The sequence below is a fragment of the Musca autumnalis genome, unplaced genomic scaffold (genome assembly GCF_047663935.1).
Source record: "Musca autumnalis isolate F117 unplaced genomic scaffold, ASM4766393v1 scaffold_3, whole genome shotgun sequence".
Taxonomy (NCBI): domain Eukaryota; kingdom Metazoa; phylum Arthropoda; class Insecta; order Diptera; family Muscidae; genus Musca; species Musca autumnalis.
Window position 1 is genome coordinate 33,488,536 of NW_027411866.1, and position 25,502 is coordinate 33,514,037.

General features: G+C 36.4%; 2 protein-coding genes across 4 annotated transcripts; one reads left to right on the forward strand and one right to left on the reverse strand.

The window, feature by feature from the left end:
* Positions 1-2,881: 2,881 nt before the first annotated feature.
* eIF2alpha (eukaryotic translation initiation factor 2 subunit alpha) lies at positions 2,882-4,744 on the reverse strand. Its single transcript, XM_073972808.1, has 2 exons — positions 3,850-4,744; positions 2,882-3,463 (listed from the first exon to the last, which is right to left on the reverse strand). Exons 1-2 carry the CDS (start codon positions 4,542-4,544, stop codon positions 3,118-3,120), a joined length of 1,041 nt encoding a protein of 346 aa, XP_073828909.1. The 5' UTR covers positions 4,545-4,744; the 3' UTR covers positions 2,882-3,117.
* An 8,689-nt stretch (positions 4,745-13,433) lies between these two features.
* eIF4H1 (eukaryotic translation initiation factor 4H1) lies at positions 13,434-21,675 on the forward strand. Of its 3 annotated transcripts, none has more exons than XM_073972469.1 (5): positions 13,434-13,570; positions 15,726-16,025; positions 16,093-16,328; positions 16,917-17,141; positions 20,608-21,675. In XM_073972469.1, the coding sequence occupies exons 1-5, from the start codon at positions 13,539-13,541 to the stop codon at positions 20,766-20,768; spliced, it is 954 nt and encodes a 317-aa protein (XP_073828570.1). In that variant the 5' UTR covers positions 13,434-13,538; the 3' UTR covers positions 20,769-21,675. The 3 variants fall into 3 exon arrangements, with proteins under 3 accessions (XP_073828570.1, XP_073828571.1, XP_073828572.1); XM_073972470.1 differs by having other exon boundaries at positions 16,093-16,250; XM_073972471.1 differs by having other exon boundaries at positions 16,093-16,196.
* Positions 21,676-25,502: the final 3,827 nt, after the last annotated feature.

Consider the following 25,502-nt stretch of genomic DNA (forward strand, 5'->3'; position numbering starts at 1 on the left):
CTTCGAATTACATGTGAAATTTATGTAGTTTTATGAAAATATTTTTTGAAGAAAAAGCAACAAATTTTCTGCCAGAGAATTTGTGACATGTAAGTAAATTTTTTTTTATTTCGATGTCAAGAAGATTTTTTTCCACAAAATGTACGCTGTTCAAAGTCCCGAAAGCGTAGTTTGACTTCTGCACTGATTCATGAATTTGGCCCCAAACATCCAAACATGACTACGAAGTATTGTTTACCATGGTGTAAGAAAGTCCCAATTTACATTAGGCGAGTTTACTTGCGGCAATTGTCAGTTTGTAGGTGAGAGAGGGGGCTGAGAGGCAAAGGGTTACCATATGCCTCACCTCTCTCTCCATCAAACTGACAATTGCCGCAAGTAAACTCGCCTAATGTAAATTGGGACAAATTAAATTAATTAATTAAATTCGCCTTGATTGTTTACATACAACTTACTCTCGAACAAGAACGTCCAAAGATATCCGGCCTTCGGTTAAAATTTCTTTCTTCTAAATTTTGACGTTAAATTAAAATCTTCAATGCGAATCTGGTCCTCGGCCGGTCTTAAAGAGTTTCTACTATGGACAAACAAGGCAGATCTAATAATTCCTCCTGTCATCACGTTCTTTTTATCATTTTTATAATTGGTAACACCTCAGCTTAAGAGACCCTATGACTGTAAAAAAACCCGAATACCAGAAGTAGTGCATCCAAATGTCCATGAACAAATCCCAAAATGTTTTAAAAAATAACACAGGATATGGTGCAGTCGTTGTTGTAACAAACAGCATATAATGTACGTAAGATACCCTATGACTGTAAAAAAACCCAAATACCAGAAGTAGTGCGTCCAAATGTCCATGAACAAATCCCAAAATGTTTTAAAAATAACACGGGAGATGGTGCAGTCGTTGTTGTAACAAACAGCATATGATGTACGTATTTGTATTTTCGTTTCCTGGCTTAATCTTGCTCTATCTCCAGGTCTGGGAATGAGGTTACTCCATAAAGCTTCTGGAGTTAGTTGAATAAGTTTAGCAGGACATTTGTAATGGTGCAGAGTACCATGCGGGCCTCTGCCTTATTCTGAGCAGATGTTTTCCATCAATCCTTGATCCATAGGAATTTAGACGACTCCACCACCCGAAAATAGTTGAACAAAACTACTCTGGTTTGTTGTTGTAGCAGCTTAGATGGCGGATGTACTCGGAGGACCACATTCACACGATAGTTGAAACACCCTATTGCAATTCTCAAGACGACGTTCTGAAAGGTTTGAATATTGTTCCATCGCGTTGCATTTATGTTCGCGGATCACACTTGCACAGCACAGCTTTCCACTGATCAACATATCGCGTTATATGCGGCCAACCATGTTTCTTTGCTTGCATCCCAATTGGTGCCGCCTAGAGACTTGAGACCTTGTTCCTACATCTCAGCTTGTCGCAGATAGCTGCGGACAACGTGAACATACTGTCGAATCTTACTCCTAGAATATTGGGGCAGTTAGCGGTCGGAATTTGGTTACCAACGACCAGAATATTCAACTCTGTGCCCATTTCCGCATTCCATGTTGTGAACAGAGCGGCCGTAGATATAGTGGCGGATATAATTTAATATTTTCAATCATTGCACTTATGTCTGTGGGCCACTCACCGCATAGCTTAACAACAAGAAGATTTCTTTGTCTGCATCCCAAGTGCTAATAGCTGGGGACTTGTCTCAGTTAACATACATACATACTGTCAAATATTACCTCTAGAATCTTGGGATATAGTGATAGATAGTGATCCGAATTTTGTTACCATCGACCAGGATATACAACTCTGTGCTCATCTCCGCTGCCCATGTGATGGGGCTGTCCGTAGACTTAATGGTCGATATTCCTCGCGTGTTAAGATCGATCAATAAGGAATTCAGCCTTTCAGGTTAAACAGTTCCGTAGATAGCATACCACCTTGGATATCTCCCTGTTTCGCTCTACGGGGCTAGGACTTCTTGTTCCTGAATTCCATGTACAACTGGCGCCCATATCACAATAGAAGTTTTCGGTGCCACAAGGACTAGAAGCAGCACAAATATTCAAAACTGGGATTTTACCAGAAATAGGGGACCTAATTGTTTCACTGGCAGATCCATCCAGCACTATTTCACACGAAAAAAACTCAACCTTTCATTTATTACGAGAGCACGACTTAAATAATGTTCGAGGGAGGTTATTTTTTAAATAATACTGATGCATGATGTATTTTATTTTACCATAGCCTGAAAAGAGAAAAAGCCTAACATGTTTTAAAAATACGAACTACCTCAGTCTTGATGCATTTCTCAATAATACAAAAAACAAAATGTTTTTAGAAAAAAAGGAAAAAGCGAAAAAAAGGGAACTATTATTTTCACAACAAATAAATTCGTATAAGAACTTGGTTAATATGAAAGGTCAACCCCTCTAAATATAAAACCACAAACACCGTCAACGAAATTATAACCAAATAATATAGCTTTTTGACTCCCACACTGCTTAGAAGTCGAATTGAAAAAATAACATTTTAGCAGCTTTAAGAAAAACAAACTCCAAATGTAGGAAAATCTCTTTTGAAATGGTTAAGATTTAATAAAATTTAAATAAATGGTGAATTATTACAAATGCTATCAAAATAAGTGTTTCCTTGGGGACAAGTGGACGAACCTAAAGAACTATTTTAAAATCTTACAGTACACATTTCGAATTAAAAACATCTACAAACCACAAAGGGTTAGTTCTTACGTAGCCCAAAAAAGGTTCAACGGTGTAACTATTCCCGTTTTGTATTATTGATAAGGAATCCAAAAGTGCAATTTTTTGTTTTGTGGTTCGAACCTTGTAATGTTTGTCGGTTGTGTTAAACATTCTCATTTTCTTCTTTATTTTCTTTTGTTAAACTTTCACAAAGAGAAAAATCTGATTTTCTTGATTTTGATGGTGTATATATAAAAAAATCTATGGAAACTGTACACGAAGTAAAAAAGCCTTTAAACACAATATTGTTTTCTTGTTGTTGTTGTTAATGATTTATAACTATGCTTTCCTTTTTTCAAAACCTACAACAACTTTGTTCAATTTCTTAATGAGGGCTTATTATTCTTCATCCTCTTCATCATCATCTTCGTCTTCGTCATTACTCTTGGCTGAATTGCGACCACCCTTATTATTAATAGATTCATTTTCTGGATCGAATGTCATGCCTTCTTGGTCATCCTCCTCTTCTTCATCGTCATCACCGCCCACCTCAGCATTTTCAGCTTCAGCCTTTTGTAAGCGTCTAGCCAATTCGGCTTCATCAATGGCAGTAACCAATTTGGGTGGCATAGCAACCTTAAATTCACCACCATATTCTTGGATTTTGGCTCTGATATTTTCGATGGCCTGTTCCAAAATTTTCAAACCTTCAGCTTTCTTTGTGGTTGAAGTGGTCATAACATAGCTAAAAAAGAAATAACAATTAGAAATGTGTTGGATAAAAAACCAAAAAAGTTGGCTTTTGTAAAGCACGGCTTATGTAAAATTTAGGGGCACCAACAGGATTGATATTACAATTTTACCTCTGTAAAAGTTTATTGTTATTTTGCTGGCTAATAATATCTAAATCCAAGAAAGTCCACAGATCACAGATCGTCATTTCTAGATATTATTCCCAGATTTCCAAACATGTATACGCCCTTGGTAGATGTCTTAAATCAACTCCACAGAATATTGGTGGAAAATTTTGAAAAAAAAAAAATATCCTCTGTTGGTGCTCCCAAAATGAACTTGTTCCCTTTACTCTCAAACCCACTCCCAACTAAAAACCGTTCCAGTTTTTCAACTTACAGTGGAGGAGCAATTAAATTAATCCTTATGGGTAATTCTTCATTACTCAGTTCCAAACCGGTATTCAAGGCAGCCTTTACAGCATCAATACCCTCATAACCATAACAGGAACATTCAATGTCTGAACGAATTTTAACTGTTGGTGATACCAATTTACGCTTGACATTGTTCAACAACACCTCCTTAGTCTTTTCATCCAAATCACATTCATCAAATACCGTAGGATCTTCAACCGATTGCTTAAAGATATCATAGGCAGCCGATTTGCTATTGTACTTCTTTTCAAAATGCCAAGCTGTCTTTTGATACAATTCCTCCAATTGTTCACTCGATTCGTAACCCAACAAGTTGGCAACATGACGCAATAATAGATCTACAGCTTTGGCTTTCGAAAAGCGTTCTGTACATTTTTCCACATCTTCGGGTGACACACGGCGTTTTGACAGATCAATATAACCTTTTTCTTTGTCCACACGTATAACTACGACCGGCTCGGTTTTGCCAACACGAATCAATTTGTTAATGGAACGAATACGACGTCTGGACAATTCAGAGAGCAAAATCATACCCTCAATGTTGTTGTATTCCAATAAATGCACATATGCGCCCATTTCGGCGATGGAGAGGACATTGACCATGACAACATCTTCCACTTCGGGATATTTTTCACTATAGAAACGTGACGTTAAGGCCATTTTTGCAAATTTCCTTTTGGTTTTTCTTCTGCTTCTTGAAGATCTGATGCAATTCTTATTTGAATTCCGGAAATTTGCAACAAAATTTCACTTAATAAATTATTATAAAAAGAAAACGTGCCAACGTTTTACACGGGCGGGCAGGGATTCGTAGGCCGAAAAGAAGGAATGTCAGAAATTATCGATAAATGTAAGAATTTCGATTATTGCAATGGAATGACAGAGTTACCGGATCAAACAGTAATCAGCTGATTGATAATTTGCGCAAATTCGACAGTGTTGCATTTTTTCAAGTTTCAATGGATCTCTACCGAAATGAATGCGTTTGGTGCATGGTTTAATAAGAAAGGTTAGCCAAAGCTTTATGTCAATGTAAATTTTTTCATTCGAGTATGCCTAAAACTTCAAAACAATATAAACAAACTGCATATGTATGTGTGGTGTTTGAATAATATGCCAAACAATTTTAAAAACAATCGAATTCAATGATTTCCAAAATTGTTTTTAGACCATTTGTATGGAAGAAATTGGTGAGATTTGCATTGAAACAATCAGTTTATCATATTCACAACTCGATCATGTGGAGAAAACTTAACTCTTCATTCATTGTTTGCGTTTTTTATAAAATGCTCAAAAAATGCATTGTAAACAAACCCACTTGTTGCTTTTATTTTGAAGTTTTAGGAATTCAAGAAAAACAAGGGTTCTATAGATTTTTTTCATTTAAATCTACCTCTTTACTTATACCATGGTTTGGTGTAAATGCGTTTTTAAGGAGCAAATACATGGTCTGTTCCAGAACTGCAAGAATCTACTAATTTTTACCATGGTATAAGTAAAGAGGTAGATTTAAATGAAAACAATCTATAGAACCCTTGTTTTTCCTGAATTCATAAAACGTCAAAATATGTAAACACAAAAGCAACAAGTGGGTTTGCTTACAATACCATTTTTGATCACTTTAGCTTTGTTCCCGTACTTTTTAATAGTAAAACTCGTAAAAGAGAGAAAGAGAGCAAAATTGTTGTCACACAAAAGTTTTTTTCAAAAAGTTCGGGAACGCAAAAATAGAAAAAACGTCAAAAAGCTGGAACAAATGTCAAAGTCTGCGTAACAGCCAATCAGACGCCGGCATTCATGTTACTATTTTTTACACGCTCAAATTTGTCGAGTAAAAATTTTTTAAAGAGAGCGTCATTCAGCGCCATTTTTGTTTAAAGAGAAGTGAACATTTTACAACTTTTTTGTGTACGGGAACGGAAATTTTAGTTCTGGAACACAGCTATTATGAAGGTTCTGAGCACAATTTTTATCTATCAAAATTTATTATAACGATGTCTCAACGATGAAATCATTATTTTATTTTTTCATTTGTTAGTACACAATTAATGCGATATATAGATAATTTTACGATAATTTTCCAAATAAAGTTGTAAAGTTCTATATTGTCGTATATTTTTGATGAATAATTCAATTTACAACAACTTGTTTTGAAAATTCATGTTCGATCAGCTGCGCATATGCATCTACCTTGATCATTGTGATATGTTTGAAATCAACAAAAAATAAGTGTAAACGCCGGGGTGTATTTCAGGATTTCTTGAAATCCAGTGGATTTTGGAGCGCAAGTGTAAACTTGGCATTATAAAAGAATCAAAAGTGGAACTGAGAGAAAAAATATTTCCGGTAATTCAACATGATCGAAAAAACATGTATTCAGAACAACATACTACTCAGTAAAATGCCATATAACACCTAAGGAAGTGGGCCAAGGAGTGAAAATCTTAACTTAACTGCGGAAAAAAATGTCATATATTAAGCCATCAGCCACTATTAATAGTAAAGGCTTCAAACTTACGCCGAAATTCAAAACATGGGAAAGAGAAGTTACGTAGCTCATTTTGTAGGTGATTCCACAGCCGAGCAGCACGAACAACAAAAGAATTTTCTAACCAAGATGTGAAAAAAATAGGCAGAATTATCTGTATGTTACGAGTATATCTTGAAAACGAAAATCGTTCCCGAAGTAATACTGGCAGATCCAAGTATATCGATTTATAAAGAAAAGACACAACACGTTGTTGGATAAAAACTTTAAAAGGTACTCCTAAGAAATTGTGCGCATGAGCAGAAATGTGGTCCCTTCTGCCCAAACTGTAAACAAATCTGACAACCATATTAAAAAGCTTTTCTACTCTCTTCAACTGTTTATCAGTTGTACCTGATATAACCCAGCAAAAAATTTTGGAAGTTGTGCAATTGGAGTTATGATTTCACCACATCTCCAACAGAGTTATGAAAAATGCACTCCGCAAATGTATGTTACATTTTATAAGCAGTTGCTGTAGAGATCCCTACAGAAAAAAACCAGTTGGTTGATCCCTATACATTTCTTCAAAAGACAAACAAGAGTATATACATTTCGGAGAGCTTGTTATAAAATAAAGAAATAACAACTGAAGTTGCGAACATTTTTGCTGTAATTCACGGACGGAAATTGTTAATGGAGTGAAGTGCAGTTGGAGTCCATGTCGAAAGCTGAACTAGTGATGGGAAGTCAACATAAAAAACCTTTAGTATGATGAAGCAAAATCAGATGCGCTTGGATTAATTGGAGAACGGAGAAAGTAAACTCAAATGTGATTGAATTTAATGGACATTTTTTTAATTTGTGTTTAATAAAGTTCTTTGTATTCTTGTTTTACACAAATAATAAATGCATTTTATTTATTCTGTGATATTTCGCAATAGCTTGCATTTTTACAGCACCTTTGGATTGATTAAAAACACAATACGAATAGTGCCTTTAAATTAAATTCAAAATACTACATAAAAAGTTGTGATTAGGATCGAAAATCGAGTGCATCCTAGCTGCGCGCTCCCTTGTAAAATTCATAAGTGAATTCATAGAAAAAGAAGTACTCCAACGGAACTTGTACTGTACACTTGTAGTGATTCAACTGCATCCGCGGATGCAAACTTTTTGCTGGGTATGTATATACACTCTTGTTTCTCTTTTGAAGAAATGATGTCGCAGCGGCGGGTAGGTATCAACCAACTGTTTTTGTTTTGTAGGGATCTCTAAAGCAACTGCTTATAAACTGTATCCAACGGAGCGCAATTTTCATAACTCCGTGTGGACTGCATCAAAGGATGTTGTGAAATCATAACTCCACATGCACAACTTCTAACATTTTTTGCTGTGTTATAACAAATTCTTCAAATACATATGTACGTCCCGGGCCACATTACAATAATTTCACTGAAATTTTGACACGAAATTATGCGTCTCTAGATCGAGTTCCATAGTAGAGTAATGCTAAGTTTACATTTACGAAATCCACTCGATTTCAACTGTCAATTCCATAGCTCAAACATCAAATGAAATCTCATCTGGATTTCATTTGACGTTTAACCCATGGTAGAATAAAGTAAAGGTAGGCCACAGCTAACAGCTGATTACAATTTTTTTCTTTTTATGGCCTAATCTGTCAAAAGCAGGGTTGACATTTTGTACTGTTTTTGACATTATGCAATCATAAAGGTAGATGTATCGCTGAATTGGTCCAACAAAAAACTTCTGCTGTAACACTATATCTTAAAATTGAAAACAAGGACAAAAAATGTGTATTCGCGTGGCAAAATAAAATTGTTGATTTTTTTAGCAAAACTTACGAATGAACGATTTATCAAATATTGATATTAATTTAAATTTGTTTCAAAAGTACGGGAATGTAAAAATTACAATTTTTGTAAAAATTCTGCTGACATTTATCTGCAAATCGGATGCCAGCAATCACTATGTCAGATTAGCCAAACTTGTCAAGTAGAAAAAAAGTGAATGACATTTTTTCACTGTTATAAGTTTGGGAAGAACTTTTGCTATTTTTGGAACACTTTTCCAACGAGAATATTCTGGAGCCTAGCTAAAGAAATGTTTTTACAATATATGGCACTTTTAACATATAAAAAGTGAAGCTCTAAGTTCCATATGTTTTTGTAATACGGGATAGCTATGCAGGTACATCTACCATTATTATTGTACCATGCCATTTGACGTTTTAAGCCATGGCTGCAGGGTAACATTTCTCAGTGATTTTCATACCTGGCCTACCTCCACTTTATTGTACCATGGTCATGGTACAATAAGAAAGGTAGATGCATCGGCGGATTGCTACAACAAAGCGACTTTTTTTGTAATGTAAACTGTCTAAAATTTTCGCCAAATGGTCTCTTGTTGTCTCTTTTTATCGCTTGTGTTTGTCTATAAAGTGTAGACATGCTATCTCTTACTAGATTCGATCAGCTGGGCTGAGGCATCTACCTTTCTAATTGTACCATGACCATGGGTTAACCCATGGTACAATTAGAAAGGTAGATGCCTCAGCCTAGCTGATCGAATCTAAAACGTCAAAAAACTATGAATTCGCCATTAAAAATGAAAACAAACAAGTAAAAAAACGTTAAGTTCGGCCGGGCCGAATTTTTTATACCCTCCACCATAAAATAGTCTTAATTAAAATGGAATAATTAGGGTCCTTTTACAATTTTAGGTGTAACAACTTTTCGACAATGGATAGACTCCAACTGCCTCCCACTATTGCTTAAATTACACTGTGAACACAAATGTTGGGGCAGATATAATTCCTTTTGGAGATTAATGCCCTTGGTGTGTGTATATTAAAAACCCCGAAGGACAGATGCGCCGTGATTCGAACTTCCGCGTTATGGCGTGATGAAGTTTTTGCAAGAGACCCTGTAAGCCATCATGCATTAGCATTATATCTTTGTTTGTTGGTTTTGTAGAGCACTTAAGCAACAGTGAACAAAGATATAACGCTAATTCCTGATGGCCCACAGGGTCTCTAACAAAAATTTCATCACGCCATAACGCGAAGTTCGACTCACGGCGCATCTGTCCTTCGGGGTTCATAATATACTCACCAAGGCCTTTCTTCCCCAAGAGGAATTTTCCGTGCCCCAGACTTTCACCTCCATTTTGTTGCACAGTGTTATCTAATCTAATCTAAAAAAATGTGTTCAGCTAGGTGAAAGGTACCACCTACGGGGCTATATCAAAAAGTCAACCGATCTTAAAATTTTTTTGGCGGAAAAGTTTTATAGCTGCAGGGAACTTCAAGAGTCAAATTGGGGGTAGTTTCTTAAAAACAATGGAGACCCTCAAAAATGGACCCATGTTGACGAATTATAGTGAAGAAATTTCGTTATATGGGGGGATATACCAAAACATGGACCTATATTGACGATTATTTTTGAATAGAATAGACAAAATTGTAGCTAAAATTCTCAAAATACCGATCATTACAGCTAGTTCGGTTAAAAATTGCAGCTAAAATTCTCAACATACCGAAAATCGGGAGATGCCGCTATATGGGGGCTATACCAAAACATGAACCTATGTTGACGATGTTTGGTGGAGATGTTTCATGACCACTGAGAACTTCAAATGTCAAATTACAGCCATTTCGGTTAAAAACTGTAGCTAAAATTCTCAAAATACCGAAAATCGGGAGGTACCGCTATATGGGGGCTATACCAAAACATGGACCTATGTTGACGATGTTTGGTGGAGATGTTTTATGACCACTGAGAACCTCAAATAGCAAATTACAGCTAGTTCGATTAAAAATTGTAGCTAAAATTCTTAAAATACCGAAAATCGGGAGGTACGGTTATAAGGGGGCCATACCAAAACATGGACCTATGTTGACGATGTTTGGTGGAGATGTTTCATGACCACTGAGAACCTCAAATGGCAAATTACAGCTAGTTCGGTTAAAAATTGTAGCTAAAATTCTCAAAATACCGAAAATCGGGAGGTACCGATATATGGGGGCTATACCAAAACATGGACCTATGTTGACGATGTTTCGTGGAGATGTTTCATGACCACTGAGAACCTCAAATGTCAAATTGCAGATAGTTCGGTTAAAAATTGTGGCTAATATTCTCAAAATAACGAAAATCGGGAGGTACCGTTATATGGGGACTATACCAAAACATGGACCTATGCCCATATCCTTTGAGATATAGGTTTGTTGATCACTAGGAACCCTAAGTGCCAAATTATAGCTAATTCGGTCTGCAAATGTGGCGAATAACGTCAAAATACCTCAAATCCGGAGGTACCGTTATATGGGGGCTATACCAAAGAGTGGACCGATATAGCCCATCTTCGAACTTGACCTGCCTATGGAAAAAAGACCCTCGCTTGCAAAATTTCAGCACTCTATCTCAATTATTGCGGACGCTATAGTGATTACAACAGACGGACAGACAGACGGACATGGCTAGATCGTCTAAGAATTTTATCCTGATCAAGAATATATATACTTTATAGGGTCGCAAATGATTAGTTCGATGTGTTACAAACGGAATGACAAACTTAATATACCCTCCATACTATGGTGGAGGGTATAAAAACCATATGATTCGGTAAGTAAGAGATAGCATGTCTACACTTTATAGACAAACACAAGCGATAAAAAGAGACAACAAGAGACCATTTGGCGAAAATTTTGACAGTTTACATTACAAAAAAAGTTGCTTTGTTGTAGCAATTCGCCGATGCATCTACCTTTCTTATTGTACCGTGGTTTAACCTATGGATTTGACAGTTGAAATCGAGTGGATTTCGTAAATGTAAACCAAGCATAAAATAATAAAAATGCTGTAGTGGGGAATTCGAGCTAAGAACGCCTAATTTCATGAAATTTTTAAAAAAGAAATTATGTCGGCGGGTAGGGATCAACCAACTGTTTTTGTTTTTTAGGGATCTCTAAAGCAACTGCTTATAAATTGTATCCAACGGAGTGCAATTTTCATAACTCCGTGTGGACTGCATCGAAGGATGTTGTGAAATCATAACTCCACATGCACAACTTCCAACTAAACAGTTTCATGTAAAAGACTAATTCAAATTAATTAGGCAGCATTTGAATTAGGTAGTACTTTCCCTTTAATCTTTGACATGAAAATGAGCGTGAAAAAAGCGGCGTATTTCATTCTGTGCACACCTTTAAGGTTAAAATACATTGAACTTTGTTGCTTAGAGGTAGTTTACACTATCTATCAATGTCATATGACACGAAAAAAAACATTCCATATCTACCCACGGAGGCAATGTGGAGACGTAATTTTATTATATTTTTGCTGTAGTGGACGCACAGAATAAATGGTGTAAGGAAAATCTCCAATATTCCACATATTAGTGAATATTTAAAGATGGAAAATTTCATGTCATATGACATTTACATATAGTGTAAACTACCCCTTAGGAGCAGTACACATTGTCAGTTTTGAATGTCGATATTTCGCAGTTATCGATAACTGTCCAACCGTCCAGCAACCACAAAACATTTTGTGGTTGCATGATGAATGACAAAAATGAACGGCCACACTAGCAAGCAACAATAAATCTGTCATTCAGAACTGACAATGTGTTCCCAGCTTTACTTCAATTTCATGTAGAAGAATAAAGGCCAAGTACTACCTAATTCAAATGCTGCCTAGTTAATTTGAATTAGGTAGTACTTTGCCTTTAGTCTTTTACATGAAACCGAGCGTGATAAAGCGGCGTATTCCATTGTGTTTCTAGCTTTAGGATGATGAAGCAAAATCAGATGCGCTTAGATTAATTGGAGAACGGAGAAAGCAAACTCTAATGGGTACTTTACACGAAATGTTTTTTACATATGAGCTGTCACTTTGCATATACATTTTGTATGGGAGAAGTGACAACTCATATGTAAAAAGCATATCGTGTAAAGTACCCATAATGTGATTGAATTTAATGGAAATTTTTTAATTTGTGTTTATATAATAAAGTTATTTGTATTATTGTTTTACACAAATAATAAATGCATTTTATTTATTCTGGGATATTTCGCAATGCCTTGCATTTTTATTGCATCTTTAGACTGACTAAAAATGCAATCCGAAAAGTGCCTTTAAATTCAATCCAAAACACTACATCAAAAGCTGTGATTTGGATCGAAGATGGAGTGCATCCTAGCTGTGTGCTGTGGAGCAAAATGGAGTGCATCCTAGCTGCGCGCTCCCTTGTAAAATTCATAAGTCCCGGTCCACACTAGTATGCATTTAATTAAAAAATTTCATGAAATTAGGCGTTCTTAGCTCGAAATCCCCACTACAGCATTTTTATGATTTTACTCTACTATGGAACTCGATCTAGAGACGCATAATTTCGGTTCAAAATTTCAGTGAAATTACTGTAGTGTGGCCCGGGACTAAGTGAATTCATAGGAAAAGATGTACTCCAATGGTAAATGTACTGTACACTTGTAGTGATTCAACTGCATCCGTGGATCATGGTACAATTAGAAAGGTAGATGCCTCAGCCCAGCTGATCGAATCTAAAACGTCAAAAAACTATGAATTCGCCATGAAAAATCAAAACAAAAACCATATGATTCGGTAAGTAAGAGATAGCATGTCTACACTTTATAGACAAACACAAGCGATAAAAAGAGACAACAAGAGACCATTTGGCGAAAATTTTGACAGTTTATATTACAAAAAAGTTGCTTTGTTGTAGCAATTCGCAGATGCATATACCTTTCTTATTGTACCATGCCGTGGATGCAAACTTTTTGCTGGGGAATTCATAGGAAAAGATGTACTCCAACGGCAAATGTACAGTACACTTGTAGTGATTCAACTGCATCCGCTGATGCAAACTTTTTGCTGGGATAAGTTTGCTCTTTACTTCAAATGCTATTAAAGTACTGTTTTTTAAATAATTTCCTTTGATTTATTTCTAAATTTCCGACTGTACTCTAAACCAGGTGTTATCACATCCTTGTGAATGGCGATATATCAATGTGGTGGGCGGATATAGTTATCAAAACAACTATTCTTGATAACCAATAATCGGTATATGGTTAATGGCGAAGAAGAAGAATTTCGCCGCAAATACCCTGTGAATGATTAGCCGACATAAAAAAATAAAACATGGCTGAAAGAAGAGGTTTTGATCAACCTAGGTAAATATTTGTTAATTTTTGTGCATTTTAATAACAAAAACTCACTGGAAATTACATAAATTTGTTGTTGCAAAGCTATGTTTAACAATGTGTATGAAGGTTTTAGAAAAACTTGCAAAAAATAGTGGAAAAAAGTGCGAGAAAAATTTCCAAATTTGTGCTGGTGTGCTGTGCTTATAGTGTGTTGGGTGTATATAAATATGTGTGTGTAAGAGTGGGTAAAAAAGATTTTCGCCGCCCTATGAAGAAGATATGGAACTTAAATAGCCGACAGAACAACTAACCAGCCAAAAAACAAAGTTGCCGTATAGATTTAATTCAATGATTTAGATATGCCGTCTATGTATATAAAATATACGAGCATGAATGATACATGGAAATATTTTTGGTGGGAAGTCAGAACAAATAAGGAAGTGGATAATGCGAAATTAGATGCTGGCTTTATTTTGCTCGTAGTGAAATTGCATTTTGCCGAATGTTGTTGTTGCAATGAAGCTTTCTTTATTCGCTTGCTACTGCTGTGGCGACTGCTCTGTATGTTTGTCCGGTTTGTAGGGTGGAAAATGTCAAAGTACAACAATAAATATTATTGTACGACCACGAATCAAGAAAATGTGTTCTATTAAATTCTGCCAACATCGCCGCCGCAGCAGTCAATGAGCTCTGTTAACTTTGCAGTTGCCAAAATACTTGCCCTGCAATCTATCGTCATCATAAACCATCATCATCATTAATATCACATATTGCTAGGGTTTGTATGTGGCGACCAGCGTGTAATGTGAGTTTTTGCTTTTCGGTTTTTTACTTGTGATGTTTCTTTTCTAGACTCCCCCCTCAAATTATTGATATCCGAACGCCCGTCCCGTCTTTAAATGTTTGTCTATCGATGATGATGTGTTTGTGTATGAATGACGAATATTTTGTATTGTTTTTCATGTTGTATGTGTGGTTTTATTTTGGTACACTGATTATATGTTCGTACCCAATGACGTTTTTTTGTTTTCCTCTTGGAAAATCACCTGCCCCCCTGGGCAAGCCCCTACTTAAGGGGGTGGTAATTTTAGTTTTCCTTTTCAATCTGCCTTGCTGTTATGTTGTCATTCTTATTTTTTGCAAAAGTAAATCAAAATGTTGATTTGGTACCGGTCTTGCCGGTCTATATTTTCCGAATCAAGGGAAGTCCCTTTTTGTTGTGTATTATATAATGCCGATTTCCTGTGCGAAATACAAAGCAAGATACAGTTGTCATTCAAATGATTGTGTTTTGGTTGTTTTGATAAGATTAGGCAGTTGTATTGGTAATCTTTTATTCGTTTTTTGTTTAATATCTTTTTGTATTGTGGCTTTTGCTGCGGCACGTGGTTACTTTTTCTGGTTCTACTTTTTTGTTTACGTTTCAAATATCGGTAATGAAATGCAAAATAGCAAATGTTTGTGCATTTTTTTCTGAATGTGGTTGGTTTTAATGAGGAGGAAGTTTGTTATTCTCTTTAGGATGTTTTTATTTCGACATTTAAAAGATGAACATGTTTTCAATAGATACAATGGATACGAAATCCATTTAGGAGTAGGCCCTATGTCTCGTTTAGGGACACCTCTCGGAGCGGGCTGAAATTTTTACCATAGGTGCTACTTGGTATCCTGATCATTATAATGCATAACTCTCCCGGGGAAGTCCATACTTCCCGAGATATGGCTCTTGACATTTTACTATTCTTACTTGGGCAATATGGATATCGTTTAAATGCTTACGGAGCGAATTTTTGTTTGCGTAGCCGACTTTTAAACCTGTCTTAATATAATACGGCCAAAGGCCGCCTACTTTAAAAAAACATACAATTTGTTCCCAAAAATGTATTTCTTGAGGACTAAAATAGAATATGCCGGGTCATTGCAAAGCATTCATAGCGCTTGACCTAATAATTCTCACATTGATTGGCTTTGTACCGGGGAACTCCCAAGAAACTTTGTCATCATGGTCCTAAATTCCTCATGTGTAATTCCCATTTCATGGTTTACTCGATTCAAAGGTACCTCATCTCCTCATCTTAAATTTCGATATAAATTTTCTAATGAGAGCTATTTCCAGCAACTGTTGTTGTATTTCCTATTTTTTAAATTAATAAAATTTTATTCCATTCCATATTTTTTTTAGAAATTATGGTAGCAAGCAGCTACCGACTGAACCCCCATACACTGCGTATGTGGGTAATTTACCGCAGCGTCTTGTACAAGGCGATGTCGTTCGAATTTTTCAATGTCAAGGTTTCAACGTGAAGAACGTCCGTTTGGTTAATGATCGTGTCACAGATGTTTTCAAAGGCTTTTGTTATGTGGAATTCGAAACATTGGAAACTCTGGAAGAAGTTTTACGTCTTGATGGTCTAATCAATGTCGATGATAATGGAGCGCCGTTACGTATAGATATTGCTGCCGAACGCAGGAAAAATGATCGGTAAGGCACACATTTAATGAAACAACAAATTAAATTTAATAATATATTTTTATTTGTTATATTTTAGCGGCGGTGGCTTCCAAAAACGTGGACCCCCACGACAGGAAGGTGGTGGTGGCCGAGACGGCGGTGGTCGTCAAAACTTTAACCGCGGCGGCGGTGGTGGTGGAGGTAATCGTGGTGGCGATCGCGGCCATGATCGTGGTGGCGATCGTGATAATAGAGGTTCGTACAATGATAATCATGGTGGTCACAATGATAGGAATCGTGGAGGCGGCGGTGGTATGAATAGAGGATATTCCGGTAAATATATAAGCCAGTCAGTCTTATATAAACAGTTACCAAAACAACTATAACTACCTCAATAATAATTGCACACAATATTTTAAACTTTTTCACTTTCTTACTTTTTCCAGTAGTTTACAATTGTTACCTTCCAAATCCCCACTTTTGTTGTTAAACTTTAATTTTAAATATTTAAAACATTTTTGGTCAACCACACACAAACACACATCCATATATAGATTGCCTAACTTTGATTTTGCCATATCACAACAATTTGCAGTGCTACCTATATCTTGAATTGCATGGCCAAAAAAGAAAAACAAAATTGAACAATAACCAAAATTACACCCGCCTGTAGTAATCCTCCATCTATGAAATTCCCTTCCACAAAATTGTCTTTGTAACAAAACTCTTTATTAAAAACGAACATTTATACAAACACAACTAAGATGCACTATTACAAGTTTGGAACTTTTTTTATTGTTTCCAAACATGCATTTTGAGTCGAAATTAAGAAAAAAAAATTATTTTAAGTAGTGCATCTTAGTTTCAAGAACTCCATTAAGAATTGAAATAATCTTTGTTTAACTTTAATTTAAAATCTAGATCGTCCTGCAGCCCGCGGCCGTTATGGCAATTTCAATAACGATGATCGTTATCCGGATCGTAATCAAGATCGGAATCATCGTGAAGGCAGTTTTGGTGGCCAGAGTCGAGATGGCAACGAACGCTATAATAATTTCAGTAGGAATCGTGGCGGTGAACGAGGAGAACGTGGTCATTTCAACCAAAATGATCGTCCTCCATCTGTTGCACCTCTTGGTAGTATAGGTAAGTAAAAGAAGTGAAACTTAAACGATTTTGGCCATTATGTGGGTCATAAAACAAACAGAACAGAACATCTCTGAAAATTAAAAAATTAAAAATGCGAAATTTAGTATATTTTGCTGTACTTTCAAGTTTGGATTCTCAAGTTATAAGAAACTCTGTCATACTGTCAGAATAGATTTAGATTGTTGACTAATATTGGTCAACTTATAGTTTTTAACAATACTGTTGTATACATTTCCATTACGGCTAGGGCGACTAAGGTAACTGAATACATTTTGGTCTCTCCGGTTGTGATCTTCTCAAAACTCTCTTCTTCGTCACTGAGGGTCTGAGACAGTCTCAACTTCATTGATTGTGATTTTAGATTCTGACAACTGACTCACCTCCATCACCTTTTGGTGGGCTTTTGGAGTTGAGGCAAATGGTAAATCTCACGAAACCATCTCGGCTGTCATTTTTGGATGAATGAATTATATGTTTTATTGATGGGTGATTCTCCATTACCTCTTTCGTTTGTCGGATTTGCCCGACGCTAAAATGTCCGGCCCAGTGGGAAAACGGATCTGGGTGTAGTATCATGACTGATGTTGGAGATCTGGATCACTGTCGTGTCCATGGTTTCATCCTCATCTGTCAATGATAAATGATCACAAATGTCGTTCGGGATGCTCTGCTCCCTGAGACTGAGATTGAGGTTTACCTTGCTCTGTCTATATAGACTGCCGTTCAGTTCCGGGATGACGTCCCCGCCCTCATCCGTTTCTTAGTCACATCAGAGTTTGAGCTGCTGGCGACAGTAGTGAGGATGGTAGTGAGGTTGATGCACTTGCAGAAGGTAAAACTGATAGTGCAAATGCACTAGAATTAGGTAATGTAGTTCCTAGTTCACTGTACTAGTACCAAAACGTATGAGTAACGTCACACAATCTTAGGTGTGACATTAAGTATACTCAGTGTGTCCATACAAATGATGTGGGCCATTGGAACTGCGTAGTGAACTACATAGTTCCATATTGTTCATTTGGCACAACTCCACATCAGCCCACTATTTTCGTGTTCTTTGTTTTTAGTAAAAGTTCGTATATCCATGAGATATTGATTAGTGGAGGGACTGAGGTCGACCGCAGCATAGCACCCATATATCCATGAGTTCAAATACAGTTGATACCATACTGCAAACCTATAAAAACCCCGCTAGGTATACGAAGTGGATCCAGAGGTGAACTGTGGAATAGTGAATTCACCTCCCTTCCTTGCGATAATGTCCTTCCTCCTTTTTCAATGGGACTTAGGACCGGCTTCAACGGCGTTACGCCCTGTCTTAGAACTGAAGTCTCCTCCCCGAGGCTCCAACTTTCTTTAAATTGACTACATTTGACAACTGACAACCTACGGGTTGCTTTGGGGTTTTTGCCCGACAACGGCACGGTTCACAAGACTTCGGAATATGCTGCTACCAGACCAGGAGCCCATACTTTCGGATATGTAGCCCTTTAAGGTCCGTAAGCATCCTTGATTTTATCGCATTGTTTTGCGACAACTATTAAATTCCTTTTGAAAGTTTTTTCTGTCAATAAAAAAAACCTTTTAAAGAGGTCTTCCGTCAAAAGGAGACCTTTGTATACAGAAGTCCCTTTGAACGCTCTTGTGTCTAAACAACACTTTTTGGCAAAGTCTTCTGTCTAGGGAAGTCTTTTTGAAAGGCATCTTGTCTAAGCATACCTTTTGCAGACACACTTCGTTTATAGAGCTCCTTTGGGAAATCTCTTTTGTCTATAGGATACCTTTGTAAAGATATTTTGTGTATAGAAAAGCTTTTGTAAATTTCTTCTATCCATAGAAGTTCTTTTGAAAGGTCTCCTGTCTACAGAAGACCTTTTGGAGAGGTCTTTTGCCTATAGAAATCCTTTGGAAAAGCTATTTTGTCAATAAAATAAATTTTAAAAAGATCTTCTTCCTATATAGCTTTTGGAAAGGTCCTTTCCATAGAAGTCCTCCTTTTGAAAGGTCTACTTCTGTGGTAATGCTTTTGTTAAGTTCTTCTCTCCATTGAGGCCCTTTTGAAAAGTCTCCTGTCTAAATAAGAGCTTTTTGAGTGATCTTTGGTCTATAGAAGAACTTTTGGAAAGGTCTTTCGCCAATAGAAGAGCTTTTGGAATAATCTTTTGTCTTTAGAAGAGAGTTTAGAAAGCTCTTCTTTCCATAGAAATCCGTTTGAAAGATCTCTAGATCTTTTAAAAAGGTTAGACAGAAAACCTGTCGGAAAGATCTTTTGTCTTTAGTAGAGCTTTTGGGAAGCTCCCAAAACCGTCTTTGCGTTAAAGTTTCTCTTAAAAAAGTTTAACTGATGATTTCGATTCAAATCATGATATAAAAATATAATGCGAAATCTACAAAACCGTTGTTCTATTTCAAACCAGAACAGCCCAGTAATGCTTTAAATGTCTCAAAGTCAGGCTTTTCTTTCAAATTATCTTGAATGCGCGGAAAACTCCAAATATCGCTATTGTTGTTTAGCAGCACATCTGTGTAGTGAGTTGACAGTCGCTGTCAGAAAACTCCTTGGTTTCGGTTGAAACCTGTATATAGAAGCCTCTACCACGTCGAGCAACGACAGAATTTCCATTATGTTGAAAGTTCTGGGTAAGCGGGCCAGCCAAATTTAACAACTTGCCATTCCACCCTCATCGGTACCTTTCGTACTTATTTGAAATTATATGCATTGGCACCAGTTATCCATCGAGTTCAGGAACAAGAAATCAAAGCTCCGTAGAGTGAAAAAGGAAGTTCCCTAAGTTGGATTTGATCGAATTCTAGTCCATCCAAACCTGAAATACTTTACGATTTCGCAATCGTTCACAGTGACTTTACATCCACGCCACATTTATCCTCCAGAGGTGTTTTGACCCCATTTTCGAAGATCCTAATTCCGGAGCTCAAGATTGGTCAGAATATGTGACTTATCCACCGAAACAGAAGCCCTGCTGACATGATCTCTATACCAGACATTTAGGAACTGAAAGGGTTGTGAGGTCTAAAGTTCGACAATAGCTTTACTGTTTGTACAAGAAATGTAAAATGCACGACTTGTGGTCTGAGGGTCCTTAAACTTTTTTTTAAATCTGCGCTTGAGGTTTGAGTGGGGTAGAAAAAATATTCTTTAAAAATTCAGGTTATTGGTGGTGGCACTAGAACAGCGTCGCCCAAGGGAATTCCAATTCCACCAAACTAAAGCAAATGTTTATGTATAATTGAAAGAAACAACAACCAAATGATGTTTATCGTTCGGTTTTGCTCACGTACACTGTGAATGAGAGAGAAAAGCAAATACAAAAAACTCAGTAGGCGCCCGCAGTATACAGCTGGGCGACCCTGCACTAGAATCACGCAAAAAATTTACTCCAAAAATCCTTATTCCTGTTCAATATTCATAACACACGTTTTTGTTTTTTTTTTTTCATTGCAGATGACAGTGAGAGACCCCGACTTCAATTGAAACCCCGTACCGTAGATGCTCCTATCAATGGTCTTGCGGAGACAAAGCAGGCAGCTGCTATATTTGGTAATGCCAAACCACGCGAAGAAAAACTCAAAGATGAAGCCAGAGAGCATGATGAAGACAATTAAATGCTGCAAATAAAAATACACTGAGAAAAATAAAAAACCAACTAAGAAAGAAGTAACAAACAAATAAAACAGAGCAGAAGAAGTAATAACAAGTAAAGAAAAAAACAAGCAAAATACACAATTTTAACTATTTTTCGATGAGAAAATAAAAACAAACAATCTAATGCAGAAAACGAGAGAGAATTATATGCAAACAAACAAGAAAAAGAGAACGAGAGATCTTAACTATCTACATAAATATATATGTAAACGATTTAACTGAAGAGAATATTAAACAAAACTCCGGAAAAAAGAAGAATTATTAACAACAAACAAGTATATAACTTAAAAAGCCAATAAAACAACAACTAAACTTTATGCAAAATACCAAAAACAAAGCAAACAAAAACGAGAGAACAAGAAATCCATATTTTGAAATTTTTATTTTGTTTTTGCAAGAAAAGAAAAGAAGAACACACAGCAGCCACAGCAAATCAGCTAGCTAGCGAAGAGAGAGACAGGCCAATAGAACAGCGAGAAAGAGGATATCGTTATATTTAAGTAATATATTGACTTTAAAATTTAATATTGAACAATTTTTCGAATTGAGCAAAAGTGAAATATAGTTAACCAACCAACCATTCTGCGTGTGTGCGTGGTAAAGTTAAAAATTTAGTAATTGGACTTTTGTATTGCTAAAGAGAAAAAACAAAGAGAGCAGCGCAGTTTTAAATTTACAACTAGTTTTGTTCGTTTTTTACAAAAAGAAAAATCTTTACAAAAAAAGTTTCTTGAGTTTTAAAAAATAAAAATTAATATACATTAAGATCAAATAATATACATATTTATATATTATATACAAATATATAAATATTGCATAAAATAAATACAAAAAATCTAAACTCTTTTACAAGGAAAAAAAAAACAATAGAATATCGTCATTGGCTATCACCTCCCTCCTTTGATTTGTTAATTTTATTTGGAAAAGCAATATACAATAACAACAACTAGTAGTAATAACAGTCTCTGCTCCTTCTTTTTCCACAAAAGCTACAAATAAACAACAATAAAGGCAACAACAAATCTTATAACAGTTTCTTATTACAACCAAACAAACCACACAGCAAAAATATTTGAAAAAAAAAACAACAAAAAACTTACTTTTTTAAAATATTAAATATAACTTAAATACATACATATATACTTTGCATTATATACATACTATATAAAACAAAACTACTTTAAATACCAATATAACAACAAGAACAGCAACAACATAAAAGGTAAATATTGTATTAAAAATTAATAAAGAGAAACATAAAACCCCTAAACCAACCAATCAAACCTTTTTCATATTTCGTGTGACCCCCTCACGCACTTTAGTTAGAGCAACGAGAGCTTTTCCCCTGAAAACTTCAAGTTTAAACGGTTTTGCTGGCCCCTCTCCTTCCCTTTGCAAAGTAAATGAAAATACACCTTAAGTTTCCTTGGAACTTAAATTGATATTAGAAAAAAATTTAAAAAGCTAGTTGGATACTTTTTATCAACTCCCCTTTTCCCCTTAAAGTCTTAAGAAAAGAATCTTCTTAGCTGAATTATCATACAACCAATCGATCACACACACATACAGAGGTCTCGTTTTATTAACTAATCTCTCCAAGCGGCTTGTGTTTTCATTTCTTGCCTAATTTTGCGATAATATTTAATAAATCTCTCCCCTTTTTAAGAAATATAATACCTTCTCTGTTTTTGTTTTTCATAATTTTTGTTTTAAGAAAGCAAAGAATAATCTTACAACCCAACCTCGTTTCTTATAATTATTCATATTTTTATTATTATTAATTATTTTTTTTTTTAAATAACCTTTTTAAGTAGTATTTAAAAAAGAAAATATAAATACGCATCCTAACAAAAGATACATTTAACCAGCTATATATAATTTTTTGAAAAGTAAATTTTAAATATTTTTTTGTTATAACTTTGTTATAAAAACGCTTTACTTTCTTTAATTTTGTATTAAAAATTAACAAAAACTTGATTTTTATTTAATATTTACACTTTTGTTTATTATTCATTTCACAAAAAAAAAAAACTCTTTAAAACTTTGTTTTTCTTCTTAAAAATAACCTCGAAATTTGATAAAAAAAAACTTCAGTAAAATTTTTTCAAAATAACACTCATCAATTAAGTAAAAAATCCCAAGTAAAAATTAATAAAAAACATACTATATATTGCATATAAAATTACATTTTTTGTATAAGACAAACAAAAAACAAGAATAAGTATAAAAACCCCAACAACAACAAATATTTAGAAGTATATTTGAATATACTTTAAAGTAAATATTAAAGTAATAATAATTAATAATAATAATAAACTGAGTAAACAAAAAATACAAAATGCATACAATTAATTTTATGTTTAATAAATTAATAAATAAAATAATAAAAAATTCAAAAAAATTTAAATGAACATGTGTTGTTTTTTGTAAGTATATACTATACTATTGTATGGGTGCCACCGTGGTGCAATGGTATGCACACCCGCCTTGCACACATAAGGTCGTGGGTTCGATTCCCCGGCCAAGCAACATCAAAACACTTTCCAACGGTGGCAAAATACCCCTCAGTAATGTTGGCGACATTTCCTGAGTATTTCAGCCATGAAAAACTTCTCTACAAAGTGGTGTCTTAGACACGCCGTTCGAACTCGGCGATAAACTGTAGGTCCCATATCATTGAGCTAATATGAATCGGGGTGCACTCGTTGATATGAGAGAAGTCTCCCTTGTCCCTTATGGGATGTTTGTGGAACAATTATTTATTATTATTTATATATACTAAACAAGAATTCGGCTATTAAATACGTAATCTCCCGCATCTCAGTGTAATTCCATCCCCTTGCAGCAGTGTAAGGTAAGCTAACACAAATTCCCCGGTCATTCTCCAGTTATTTGCGATATGAGTAGGTGATACTGATGCAGTCACGTAGTCTATGAGAACCGTATGAATAATGTCTAATTGCGAGCAGATAGATCTGTGTAAAAGTTGTCGAGTTTATTGGTGAAGTGACAGAGTTGGGGATACACAGTTTCCTCAATTTCAATATTTGGAGACTGCAATCCTGCACGTGCCAGCTCATCAGCAATTTCATTTCCAACAATGTCACGGTGTCCCGGTATCCAGCACAAAGTTGTTGTTGTTGTAACAGTGTTTTTGTTATGTTTATATGTTCGTTCCTCTGTTCAATCTGGCTCTGGGTCTATCTCCAATTCCAGAAAAGTGGCTGCTTCGATGGGATGTAGCCACAGATCCACCGGAGTTAGATGGGTAGGTTTTTTGCGGGGCAGTTAAAAAGGTGTTGTGTGTCTTGCGGGCCGATGCCGCATACTGGGCATATGTCTTGCACGGCGCGATCGATTTCCGCCCAATAAGAATTTAGGCGACTGCAATATCCCGAGCGTAGTTGAGCCAAAACTACTCTAGTTTGTCGTGGCAGCTTACGCTCCTCAGCTGCAATAGATGGAGGATGTACTCCGAGTACTTTATTCACACTATAATTGCTTAAGGCCTTGGCAACTGCGTCCGTGTGAATGCTATTCAATCCTGCTTGATATGCTTGTTGATCTAGGGGTTCTCTCCTGTATCGTTGGACCTCTCCCTCTATATCCTTCCTGATCTCCCTGAATGGGCCGGGCCTACCCACAAGATGGTGATTGGGATGGCTCACACGATAACATCCAAGCAGGTACTGCAACGAAAGCATCTCATTGTGTTGCTTTGCAGGAAGAAATTTTGCCTCCTCATGTAGATGGTCTAATGAAGATTTGAGGAGGCACCCTGTCGCTGTTCTCAGGGCGTCATTCTGGCAAGTTTGAATCTTTTTCCAGTTCGAATCACACAATCTCGGGGACCAGACTGGAGCCGCATAGCTTACCACAGACCTACCTATCGCGTTATACGTGGCCAACAAGGTTTCTTTATCTGCACCCCAAGTGCTGCCGGCCAGGGACTTGAGGACCTTGTTCCTACTTTTCGACTTGTCGCAGATAGCTGTGGCGTGTGCGCACGGCGTGAATGTAGTGTCGAATGTGACCCCTAAAATTTTAGGGCAGTTTGTGGTCGGAATTCTGCTACCGTCGACCACGATATTCAACTCACGTCCAAACTGCGCTGTCCATGTGGTGAACAGAGTGGCTGTAGATTTTGTGGCGGAAATCTGCATATTCCTCGAATGGAAAAAGGTGGTAAGATCGGTTAAATAGTTGTTCAGTCTCTCACAGATGTCATCAGGATAGGTACCCGATGCCAGGATCGGGCAATCATCCGCATACGTCACGATCTCAATGCCGTCTGGAGGGGGTGGAATACAGGAGAGGTAGATGTTAAACAGTTCCGGAGATATCACCCCACCTTGGCGAACTCCCTGCTTCACTCTACGGGGTTTGGACTTCTTATTCCTGAATTCCACGTACGACTGGCGTCCACACATATAGTTGACTATCCAACGTTTCAAGCTTGGTCGGAGGGTTGTCTGCTCAATGTCCTCAAACAGCGTGGAGTGCCTGACTGTATCAAAGGCTTTTGATAAGTCAAGCACCACCATCAATGGCGTGCAGCGCTGTTGTCGTGCTGTGCTGCTTACGGAATCCATGCTGATGATCGGCAACTTGATAGCTATTTCTGATACTGGGGAGGAGCAAGGCCTCAAGTGTCTTTGCTACGGGGGACAAAAGTGAAATCGGTCTGTACGATT

Excerpts from the sequence above, each read along its gene's own strand:
- eIF2alpha (XM_073972808.1), bottom strand. The coding sequence starts at position 4,544 with ATGGCCTTAACGTCACGTTTCTATAGTGAAAAATATCCCGAAGTGGAA. Across the intron at positions 3,464-3,849 it reads AATTTAATTGCTCCTCCACT|CTATGTTATGACCACTTCAA; the intron begins GTAAGTTGAAAA and ends TTTCTTTTTTAG.
- eIF4H1 (XM_073972469.1), top strand. The coding sequence starts at position 13,539 with ATGGCTGAAAGAAGAGGTTTTGATCAACCTAG. Across the intron at positions 13,571-15,725 it reads AGAGGTTTTGATCAACCTAG|AAATTATGGTAGCAAGCAGC; the intron begins GTAAATATTTGT and ends TATTTTTTTTAG. Across the intron at positions 17,142-20,607 it reads TGCACCTCTTGGTAGTATAG|ATGACAGTGAGAGACCCCGA; the intron begins GTAAGTAAAAGA and ends TTTTCATTGCAG.